This window comes from Elephas maximus, chromosome 3 (assembly GCF_024166365.1).
Source record: "Elephas maximus indicus isolate mEleMax1 chromosome 3, mEleMax1 primary haplotype, whole genome shotgun sequence".
In the NCBI taxonomy this organism is placed as follows: Eukaryota; Metazoa; Chordata; class Mammalia; order Proboscidea; family Elephantidae; genus Elephas; species Elephas maximus.
Window position 1 is genome coordinate 181609917 of NC_064821.1, and position 12013 is coordinate 181621929.

At 40.5% G+C, this 12013-nt stretch overlaps 2 protein-coding genes across 5 annotated transcripts in view; one reads left to right on the top strand and one right to left on the bottom strand.

Moving 5' to 3' along the window:
- The window catches only part of SLC30A7 (solute carrier family 30 member 7), a 615874-nt gene that overhangs the window by 504811 nt on the left and 99050 nt on the right, over positions 1-12013 (bottom strand). The gene's annotated exons all lie outside the window — the stretch shown is intronic.
- DPH5 (diphthamide biosynthesis 5) overlaps positions 1-12013 on the top strand; it is a 73474-nt gene that overhangs the window by 59445 nt on the left and 2016 nt on the right. For all 4 annotated transcript variants that reach the window (XR_007516773.1, XM_049880244.1, XM_049880245.1 and 1 more), the window contains one exon: positions 7199-7366. Coding sequence is in view for 3 of the 4 variants with exons in the window: in XM_049880244.1 (XP_049736201.1) it covers positions 7199-7366 (168 nt within the window). In the remaining variant the exon portion in view is untranslated. The remainder of the gene's footprint in view (positions 1-7198; positions 7367-12013) is intronic.

A 12013-nucleotide genomic window follows, 5' to 3' on the forward strand; every position in this document is an offset into this window, starting at 1 on the left:
AGTAGGTCTCAACGGGAACCCTGGTGGTACAGTGGTTAAGAACTCAGCTGCTAAAAAAAAGGTTGGTAGTTCGAGTCCACCCGCAGCTCCTAGGAAACCCTGTGGGGCAGCTCTACTCTGTCCTGTAGGGTCACTGTGAGTCAGAATCGACTCATAGGCAATGAGTTTGGTGTTTTTTTTGTTGGGTTTTTAGGTCTCAACAGTGAGCTTAAAATACCAGTAAACCAGGTTGTAAGCAGATGTGCTGTCATCCAGGCTTTGTTCCATTTGTAGAGCACAGGCAGAGTAGGTACAGCATAATACTTAAGAGCCATAGGATTTTCAGAATGGTATATGAGCACTGGAGCCCTAGTGGTGCAGTGGTTAAGAGCTCGGCTGCTAACCAAAAGGCTGGCAGTTTGAATCCTCACAAGTCACTTCTTAAAAACCCTATGGGGCAGTTCTGCTCTTTTTTATAGTGTCGCTATGAGTCGTAATTGACTCGATGACAATAGGGTTTTTTTAAATATTTTATTTTGCTTTAAGCGAAAGTTTATAAATCAAGTCAGCCTCTCACAAAAATTTTATACACCTTACTATATACTCCTGTTTGCTCTCCCCCTAATGAGACAGTACACTCCTTCCCTCCACTCCCTATTTTCATGTCCATTTGGCCAGCTTCTGACCCCTTCTGCCCTCTCATCTTTCCAGACAGGAGTTGCCCACATAGTCTCACGTGTCTACTTGAGCCGAGAAGCTCACTCTTCACCAGTATCATTTTCTATCCCACAGTCCAGTCCAGTCCTTGTCTGAAGAGTTGGCTTTGGGAATGGTTCCTGTTTTGGGCTAACAGAAGGTATGGGACCATGACCTCCAGGGTCCTTCTAGTGTCAGACCATTGAGTCTGGTTTTTTTTACAAGAATTTGGGGTCTGCATCCCACTGCTCTCCTGCTCCCTCAGGGGTTCTCTGTTGCATTGCCTCTCAGGGCAGTTATCAGTTCTAGCCAGGCACCATCTAGTTCTTCTGGTCTCAGGCTGATGTAGTCTCTGGTTTATGTGGCCCTTTCTGTCTCTTGGGCTCATAATTACCTTGGGTCTTTGGTGTTCATTCTCCTTTGGTCCAGGTGGGTTGAGAACCATTGATGCATCTTAAGTGGCCACTTGCTAGAGTTTAACACCCCAGAAGCCACTTTCCAAAGTGGGATGCAGAATGTTTTCTTAATAGATTTTATTATGCCAACTGACTTAGATGTCCCCTGAAACCGTGGTCCCCAAACCCCCACCCCTGCTACCCTAGCCTTCAAAGCATTCTGTTTATTCAGGGAACTTTGCTTTTGGTTTAGTCCAGTTGCGCTGACCTCTCCAGTATTGTATGTTGTCTTTCCCTTCAACTAAAATAGTTCTTATCTAATTAGTGAAAACCCCTCTGCCTCCCTCCTGCCCTCCCCACTCTCATAACCATCAAAGAATATTTCCTTCTCTGTTGGAACTGTTTTTTGAGTTCTTATAATAGTGGTCTTATTTGTCCTTTTGCAACTGGCACTGGGTTAATTTCACTTAGCATAATGCCTTCCAGATTCCTCCATGTTATGAAATGTTTCACGGATTCATCATTGTTCTTTATTGATGCATACTATTCCAACGTATGGATATACCATAATTTATCTATTCATCCGTTGATGGGCACCTTGGTTGCTTCCATCTTTTTGCAATTGTAAGCAGTGCTGCAATGAACATGGGTTTGCATATATCTGTTCATGTAAAGGTTCTTATTTCTCTAGGATGTATTCCAAGGAATGGGATTGCAGAATCGAAAGGTACTTCTATTTCTAGTTTTCTAAAGAAGTGCAAAATCGATTTCCAAAGTGGTTTTACCATTTGACATTCCCACCAGTATATAAGTGTTCCAGTCTCCACAACCTGACATTTATTATTTTGTGTTTTTTGGATTAATACCAGGCTTGTTGGAGTGAGATGGAATCTCATTGTAGTTTTGATTTGCATTTCTCTAATGGCTGATGATCATGAGCATTTCCTCATGTATCTGTTAGCTATCTGAATGTCTTCTTTAGTGAAGTGCCTGTTCATATCCTTTGCCCATTTTTTAATTGGGTTATTTGTCTTTTTGTAGTTGAGTTTTTGCAGTATCATGTAGATTTTAGAAATCAGGCGTTGGTCGGAGATGTCATAGCGGAAAACATTTTCCCAATCTGTAGGAAGTCTTTTTCCTCTTTTGGTGAAGTCTTTGTATGAGCATAGATGTTTAAATTTCAGGAGTTCCCAGTTGTCTAGTTTCTTTTCTGCATTGTTAGTAATGTTTTGCACACTGTCTATGCCATGTATTAGGGCTCCTAGCATTGTCCCTATTTTTGATTCTGTCATCTTTATCGATTTAGATTTTACATTTAGGTCTTCAATCCATTTTCAGTTTGTTTTTGTGCATGGTGTGAGGTATGGATCTTGTTTGTTTTTTTTTTGCAGATGGATATCCAGTTAAGCCAGCACCATTTGTTAAAGAGACTGTCTTTTCCCCATTTAACTGACTTTGGGCCTTTGTCAAATATCAGCTGCTTATATGTGGATGGAATTACTTCTGTATTCTCAGTTATGTTCCATTGGTCTGTGTATCTGTTGTACCAGTACCAGGCTGTTTTGACTACTGTGGGTGGTGGTATAATAGGTTTTAAAATCAGGTAGAACGAGGCCTCCCGCTTTGTTCCTTTTCAGTAATGCTTTACTTATCCGGGGCCTCTTCCCCTTCCATATGAAGTTGGTGATTTGTTCCTCTATCTCATTAAAAAATGTCATTGGATTTTGGATCAGAATCGTGTTGTATCTGTAGATCGCTTTTGGCAGAATAGATATTTTTACAATGTTGAGTCTTCCTATCCATGAGCAAGGTATGTTTTTCCACTTATGTAGGTCTCTTTTGGTTTCTTGCAGTAGTGTCTTGTAGTTTTCTTTGTATAAGTCTTTTACATCTTTGGTAAGATTTATTCCTAAGTATTTTATCTTCTTGGGGGCTACTGTAAATGGTATTGATTTGGTGATTCCCTTTTCAATGTTCTTTTTGTTGGTGTAGAGGAGTCCAACTGATTTTTGTGTGTTTATCCTGTACCCTGATACTCTGCTGAACTCTTCTGTTAGTTTCAGTAGTTTTCTTTAGGATTCCTTAGGGTTTTCTGTATATAAGATCATGCCGTCTGCAAATAGAGATAATTTTACTTCTTCATTACCAATCTGGATACCTTTATTTCTGTATCTAGCCTATTTGCTCTGGCTAGGACCTCCAGCACAATGTTGAATAAGAATGGTGATAAGGGGCACACTTGTCTGGTTCCTAATCTCAAGGGGAATGCTTTCAGACTCTCTCTATTTAGGATGATGTTGGCTATTGGCTTCGTCTAAATGCCTTTTATTATGTTGAGGAATTTTCCTTCTATTCCTATTTTGCTGAGAGTTTTTATCATGAATGAGTGTTGAACTTTGTCAAATGCCTTTTCTGCATCAATTGATAAGATCATGTGGTTCTTGTCTTTTGTTTTATTTATATGATGAATTACATTAATGGTTTTTCTAATGTTCAACCATCCCTTCATACCTGGTATGAATGACAGTTGGTCATGGAGAATTATTTTTTTGATATGTTGTTGAATTCTATTGGCTAGAAGTTTGTTAAGGATTTTTGCATCCATGTTCATGAGGGATATAGGTCTGTAATTGTCTTTTTTTTTGTGGTATCTTTACCTGGTTTTGGTATCAGGGATATGCTGGCTTCATAGAATGAGTTTGGGAGTATTCTATCCTTCTCTATGCTCTGAAATACCTTTAGTAGTAGTGGTGTTAACTCTTCTCTGAAAGTTTGGTAGAACTCTGCAGCGAAGCCGTCTGGGCCCAGGTTTTTTTTTTTGTTGGGAGTTTAGTTAATGACGTTTTCAATCTTTTCTTTTGTTATGGGTCTATTTAGTTGTTCTACCTCTGTTTGTGTTTGTATAGGTAGGTAGTGTGTTTCTAGAAATTCATCCATTTCTTCTAGGTTTTCAAATTTGTTAGAGTACAATTTTTTGTAGTAATCTGATATGATTCTTTTAATTTCAGTTGGGTCTGTTATAATATCGCCCATCTCATTTCTTATTCGGGTTATTTGCTTCCTCTCCTGTTTTTCTTTTGTCAGTTTGGCCAATGGTCTATCAATTTTCTTAATTTTTTCAAAGAACCAGCTTTTGGCCTTGTTAACTCTTTTAATTGTTTTCTATTTCATTTAATTCTGCTCTAAATTTTATTATTATTATCCTTTGTAGTGGATTTAACTTTAAAGCCTGTTTTGTCAGAAACTAATATTGCCACTCCTGCTCTTTTTTGATTGTTGTTTGCTTGATATGTTTTTTCCATCCTTTGAGTTTTAGTTTATGTCTCTTATAGGCAGCATATATAGACAGATCATGTTTTTTTAAGCATTCTGTGACTCTCAGTGTCTTTATTGGTGTATTTAGGCCATTTACATTCAGTATAATTATGGATAGATATGAGTTTAGTGCTGTCATTTTGATGTATTTGTGTGTGTGGTGACAGTTTCTTTTTCCCACTTAATTTTTTGTGCTGAGTAGTTTATATATTGTCTTGTCCTCTTATTCATTGTTGTTGATTTTGTTTCTGCTGAGTCTGCATTTTTTTCTTGTATTTTATTTTGATGAATAGGATTGTTAGTTTCCTTTGTGGTTACCTTAATATTTACCCCTATTTTTGTATGTTTAAACCTAACTTTTATTTTTTTATATTGCCTTGTCTTCCTCTCCATATGTAAGATCTATGACTACATTTCTTGTCTCTCTTTATTGTTTTAATGTTTTCTTCTTTTACGTAATAATATTGCTGTTTCCCGTTTTGACCATTTTTTTAATCTTGATTTATTTTTGTGATTTCCCTATCTGGGTTGACATCTAATTGCTGTGTCCAGTGTTCTAGTCTTGGGTTGATACCTGATATTATTTATTTTCTAACCAGAGAACTCCCTTCAGTATTTCTTGTAGTTTTGGTTTGGTTTTTATGAATTCCCTAAACTTCTGTTTATCTGGAAATGTTCTAGCTTCACCTTCATATTTGAGGGACAGTTTTGCTGGATATGATTCTTGGCTGGCAGTTTTTTTTCCTTCAATGCTTTATATAAGTCATCCCATTGCCTTCTTGCCTGCATGGTTTCTGCCCAGTAGTCTGAGCTTATTCTTAATGACTATGCTTTGTAGGTGACTTTTCATTTATCCCTAGTGGCTCTTAAAATTCTCTATCTTTGGTTTTGGCAAATTTGATTATAATATGTCTTGGTGACTTTCTTTTAAAATCTACCTTATATAGAGTCTGATGAGCATCTCGGATAGATATCTTCTCATCTTTCACAATATCAGGGAAGTTTTCTGCCAACAAATCTTCAACAATTATCCCTATATTTTCTGTTATCCCTCCCTGTTCTGGTGCTCCAATCACTTGTAGGTTATTTCTCTTGATATAGTCCCACATGATTTTTAGGGTTTCTTCATTTTTTTTTTTAATTCTTTTTTCTGACTTTCCTTCAGATGTATTGGTGCCAAGTGCTTTATCCTCAGTCTCACCAAGCCTGCCTTCCACTTGCTCCATTCTGCTCTCCTGACTCTGTTGAGTTGTTTAATTCTATAATTTTATTGTTAATCTTCTGAATTTCAGATTGCTGTCTTTCTATGGATTTTTGCAGCTTATTAAATTCTTCATTATGTTCTTGAATAACCTTTTTAATTTCTTCAACTGCTCTATCTGTGTTTCTTGGCTTGTTCTGCGTATTGCCTGATCTCCTTCTTGATCTTGTTCCTGATGTCTTGAAGAGTTCTGTATATTAATCTTTTGTATTCTGTATCCGACAATTCCAGGAAGGCACCTTCATCCAGAGATCTCTTGATTCTTAGTTTTGAGAGTTTGTTGAAGCGATCATGGTCTCCTTTTTTGTGATTTGATGTTGACTGTCGTCTCTGAGCCATCTATAAGTTATTGTATTAGTTTATTTTATGTTTGCCTATTGTATCCTAGCTTCTTGCTTTGTTTTGTTTTGATATGCCCAAATAGGTGGCTTGAGTGAGCTAAATTGATTATTTTTGCCTCTGAAGCTCTGACATCTTGTCCCCAGATGGCTAGAGCTGTTATCAGGTATATGAGCCTTGTAGTCCATTCACTTTTCTTGTATGGATTCAGCTCAGGTGTCCAGGTAGCCGGTCACGAAGTGTGTGGTACAGGCTCTGTTCTACAGTCTTAGAGGGGCAGGGGTGATTGGTGTAGGTACCGGTATCTGGTTGCAGCAGGGAGTCACACTCTGAACAAGGCAAGGGGGCTGACAACCATCCCCCAAGTGCCTGTGAGGAAAGCATGTCCCTGTTCCCTAGAGCACACAGGTGGGTGGGTTCTGCAGACAGATCATGGGCACCCAATGCTTTTGGTTGTAAGGACTGGGAAGTAGCAGTTATCTTTGGACCCCTGTCACAGGTAGCTGTATGACCTGAGTGGTGCCATCAGGCCTTAGGCCCCTGATGTGGGTAGGTGAGGACCCTGTTTAATAGGCAAAGCAAGGTGTCAAACATCAAACACCCACCTCTCCACCACACAGCTGAAGCAGTTGCAGTCTGCCAAGAAGGGCCTATTCTCCTGAAATAGGTCCACACAGGTTCATGCAGGGGGGAAAGTTATTTAAAGTCCACAGACCGTTTATGTCTGGACAGGAGCCGCTTCTGTCCTGAGCTTCCCAGGTGAGTGGAGCTGGCAGATTATCTTTTCCCCAGTTGTGAATTTATTCCATCTCCAAGGCCGGGAGAATGGCTCAGAACACGCAACAGGACCGATCTCAGGTCCAGGGAAATCGACAGCCACTGAAGCTGGCTTGGGGGCTGGGGGCACAGCAAAATACACATAAGTACTTAGCTTTTGCCAAGAGCGCCATTCTTCTCTGGTTCTGGAGGTGTAAGTAGGCTGTGTGGCTGGCTATTTCTCCCTGAGGAAACTGCAGCCAACGCTACCAGAAGCCCGCTGCAGTCGCTCCTGGGAATGGTGCCTGAGGGTTCCCGGCGATTCAGTTCCAGCAAGTTCTCTCCACTTCTGAACTGTCTCTCCTCCCCTTGCCATTCGGTCTGTTTTCTAACTTTTCCTTTGATGTTCAGGGCTTCTAAGCTTGTCATAAATGTATCGTTTCCCTTATTTTTTCAGGTCTTTGTTGTAAGAGGGATCACGGAAGCATTTGGCTACTGTGCCGTCTTGGCCCTGCCCTGTTATCGACAATGGGTTTTGACACGAACATTAGCTTCAACTTAACGTCACCACCTGCATTAGCCCAGAACAAGAGAGTCAGCCTGTTCTCTGAAGCTCTTAAGCCAGGTATTGACTTTTCCTCTCTAGTTACGAAAGTCCTAAATGGCATCTTCTTCTAATATAAGGCTGTTTCATCGCCACTGCAATCTGTCGTTTAGTGTGGCCGCCTTCATGAATTAGCTCATGGGTACTTGCTGCTTCACGTTGCACTCTCATGGAGACGGCTTCTTTCCTTAAACCTCACTAACGAACCTCTGCTGATTTCAGACTTTTCTCCTGCAGCTTCCTCACCTCACTCGGCCTTCATAGAATTAAAGAAATTTAGGGCCTTGCTCTGGATTAGGCTTTGGCTTAAGGGGTGTTGTGGCTGGTTTGATTTTCTATCCAGATCTCTAAAACTTTCTGCATATCAGAATTATCATTCATGTGTTCGCTGGAGTAGCACTTTTAATTTCCTTCGAGAATGTTTCTATTGCATTCACAACTTGGCTAACTGGCACAAGAGGCCTAGCTTTTGGCCTATTGCGGCTTTCGACTTGCCTTCCTTACTAAGCTTAATCATTTCTAGCCTTTGATTTAAAGTGAGAGAGGTATGACTCTTCCTTTCACTCGAACGCTTAGAGGCCGTTGTAGGGTTATGAATTGGCCTAGTTTCAATAATGTTGTATCTCAGGGAACAGGAAGGCCTGAGGAGAGGGAGATGGGGCAGTGGCAGGTTGGTGGAGCAGTCAGAACACATACAAACAACATTTATAGATTAAGCATGCCATCTTAGATGGGCCCGGTTATTGATGCCCCAAAACAATTGCAGTAGTAACAGCAAAGATCACATATCATCATAACAGATATAATAATAATGAAATAGTTTGAAATATTGCGAGAATTACCAAAATGTGACACAGAGACACGAAGTGAGCACATACTGCTGGAAAATTAGTGCTGATAGACTTGCTCAAGACAGTGTTGCCACAAAACCTCAATTTGAAAAAAATGTATCTGCGAAGCGCAGTAAAGCAAGGTGCGCCTGTAGTTGTATTGGGTAGTTTCATTCTCAAGGTCTTTTGGTTTGCTAAGTAGCATCAGATCCAAACATGAATGGCTTGAAGGTAATCTTTGGAGTTCATAAACAATTTATGACGTTGATTTCCTGAGCTCCTCCTCCGTGAAATCCCCACTGCTTCCGCGTTTCTTGGGCTCCCCTTTTCAGTTATGGCCAGAAACATGGGGTTCTAGTTATTCTATTGCTTTGTCTCCATGTCTTCCATGATTGGGCCTGCACCCTGACCCATGTGGAGGGAGAACAGGAAGAAAAAAGCAGTGGGAGTTTGCTCCACCCTCTCAGAATCATAGCTCCACCAAACAGAAAAATGCCCCTCCCTCAGAGTTTTGGCTCTTTTGAGTTCACAGAACTGCTTGCCACCACCACAAGATTGCCTGGGGGCCAGGGCACAAGAGAATGGAGAAAAGAGGGGAAAAAATGAGGGGATTCCCATACTCCCTCTGAACATTAGGTGTTCCCTTTCCTAGTCCTTGGACTTCTCTTGTAGAGCTCTCTGCACCATAGCGCTCACTTCCAGGATTCCAGCCACATTAAGTTCAGGTCCAGGAATACTGGAGGCTGCCAATTCACAGATACTTTGCTTTCTGGGGTTCTTCTCTGATCCTCCTCCTGGTGTTTTACTCTTCAGAGTCTTTGAATAGTCGCTTCATGCATTGTGTCCAGGTTTTACAGATATCATTCAGTGGGAGAGAAAAGGTGAAGTGTGCTTATGCCATCTCACCTGGAACCAGAATCTTTTTTAAATGACAGTTTCCTATAATATAGTGACATGATTTTTTTCCTCTTCTGGATTTAATGCTGGCACTTCTTGGTTTCTCTTCTCTTGATACTAATGCATTAAAGTAGTATCACTCTCTGGTAAAAACTCTATCATAAAGAGTCTTGGTTTTCCCGGAAAGAATACGGGTGACACAATATGAATGTTAAATATACCTCAGCCTTTTAGAATGTAATATTGGGTATCAGTAATCCACACCTTTTAGGCTAGTTTAAAAAGGTGTCATTAAGGGTATCAAATTAGCTACTATTGGCAAAATACTAAATAATCAAAAAATGAAAGCTTCTTTTACTAAGTAACTGAATGAAAAAGCCAACAGGAAATCTTTGTTTCAACTAATATAACTACAAATACAGTAAACTGGCTTTGTTTTGAAGTTCTGTAGAAACCAGTATCATCTGTGTCCAAATCATTGCTCAAGGGGAAGTAGTGTGATGATGATGCACACACAAGTCAGATAACCCCTGTGGAGCCGAGCAACGTTCTCGTCTCATTTAATGCCGAGGGCGGAAGTGACTGTGCTGATTATTTTCACAATGCCAAGTCAGATGGCAGGGTTCTAACTGCAGTGAAACCGTACCTTTGCTTAGGTATAAATCTGAATATCTTGTTTATTTTCACAGCGTTGCCTTTTTAAAATGCTATTTTGTGCTTACATCCAGAAAACACTTCTTGGAATTATTTTGTTTTTAATCCTTTGGCTTTTGCAGCGTCTGTCTTTTTTAAGAGTACAATTCACTTTAACAATCCATACAGAACTGTTTTTTGAAGAGAAGCTCACTTCCATTTTAAAAAGCATATAATTCGTGCATTTCTTCAATAAATTGTGATTGCTTACTCTGCTAGAGTATCATCTTAGTATTCATGTTATTCGTCCTTTTGGTTATAGAAATTTAGCAGATGAAGTTGAGTTGTACATTTAAATGTGGGTAACAAACCTGCTGCTGTGGAGTAGATTCTGACTCACAGTGACCCTAAAGGATAGAGTAGAACTGCCCCATAGGGTTTGCAAGGCGAAATCTTTATGGAAGCAGACTGCCGCATCTTTCTATCACGGAATGGCTGTCGGGTTCGAACTGCCGACCTTTCTGTTTGCAGCCCAGTGCTCTAACCACCGTGCCACCAGGGCTCCTTTAAATGTGGGTAGCATGTGCTAAACCTGACCTTAATGGTGGATTTTATTTATCTGAAAGCTTCATATGTAGTACAGCTGGATGAGCTCAAATAAACTCACACTAGAACTTGGATGAAAACTAGACTCCCATAAAGTGTTATGTTTTCTTCTTTGTACAGAATGGAAATAGTACATTGCTGTCATTCCGTCTACATCTATTAGACCTGCTCATCCTGGTCTTTGCTGTTTCTCTGGTCTGGACTAATAAAGTTTGCTTAATTTGACATCGTGGGTAATGAGGTTGGATGAGGAGGAAAGGAAAAGCATTATGGGTATCCAAAATTGTTCAGAAGAATTTGTAATTGATAAGCATTAGAAGGAGCCCAGATGGCGCAAGGGTTAGCCTGACTGCTAACCAAAAGGTTGAAGATTCAAACCCACCCAGCAGCTCCAGGGAGAAAATACCTAGCAATCTGTTCCGGTAAATATTATAGCCTAGAAAACCCTATGAGGCAGTTTACTCTGTCAAATAGAGTTGCTATGAGTTGGACTCAATGGCAATGGGTTTGGTTGTTGTTGTTTGGTGCCCTTGAGTCGATTTCAACTCATAGAACTGCCCCATAGGGTTTCCAAGGAGCAACTGGTGGATTTGAACTGCCGACCTTTTGTTAGCAGCCAAGCTCTTAAACTTACTGCACCCCCAGGGCTCCACATACAACAGGGAAGCACTAAAGATTTCTGAGCTAAAACTGAAAGTGGAAACTGGGAAGTTTACTTAATCTGTCAGTATACCACAAAGTGGCTTTTTAGGGAAGGAAGCAAAAACTCTAGATAAAGACATTGGGTAGAGAAGTAGTAAATAACTTGCTTAAATCTGTGTGCAAACAGAAAACGCTGCTCTAAGGGGCTGTGATAGGCCACTGTAGACTGGCCAGAAGCTAATTCCCAAGAACACAGGAAAGGCAGGAGGTTGCTGGAAGGTGCTCTAGAGCCAGCAGGTCAGAGTCCAGTATGCAGGAGGGCTGGCAAAGGTAATCAGGAAGCCAGGGTAGGGGAAATGTTTTTAAAGGGCCTGGACAAATGTCTGATTCAGCAGAAATTTCTCCTATTTCGTGCCTAAGGCCAGATTTTTTTTCTTTGTCGGGGGTGGGGTTGGGGGGAGGGGACTGAAATGGAAGTAGCTGGAGCTGGGCATAGAATAGATAGGATAGAAAGCCAGGTGTTCCCAAAGTGATTCTGCTTGAAGTCATCATGAAGTCTTGGAATAGGGCAGTGGGAATGAAAGGGTGAATTTAAGATTTCAGATGAAGTAAAGACTTTGTGATAGGGGATTCAGGAAATGGAAGGGAAAGGGTCAAAGGCAATGTTCAGATTTCTAAGAAATGTGTAAGGAATTCTGACAGAAATTGATAGCTGAGAAGAGATTTGAGTGGGAAAGATGAATTCATTTTTTTCTCTGTTGAGTTTGAGATGCTGGTAGTTCTGCCATGGGTGTGACAAAAAGTAAGCCACTGATGGCCTTTGAACAACTTCTATAAAATAGGGGTGGAAATGGTTAGAAAGGAAGTGGAAGTAGAAGCACAGGTACACCACACGTAAGGAATTTAACAACAGGCACATCGAGGAGAAAACAGTGTGGCAGAGGCTGATAGTTAAGAAGAGGCTGCTTTGGTAAGCCCACCTTTGAGAAGATGGGGGATGAATGGAACATGGGGTTTTATAGAGAAGTAATTAAAAAAAAGAATTACTTCTGACTAGAAG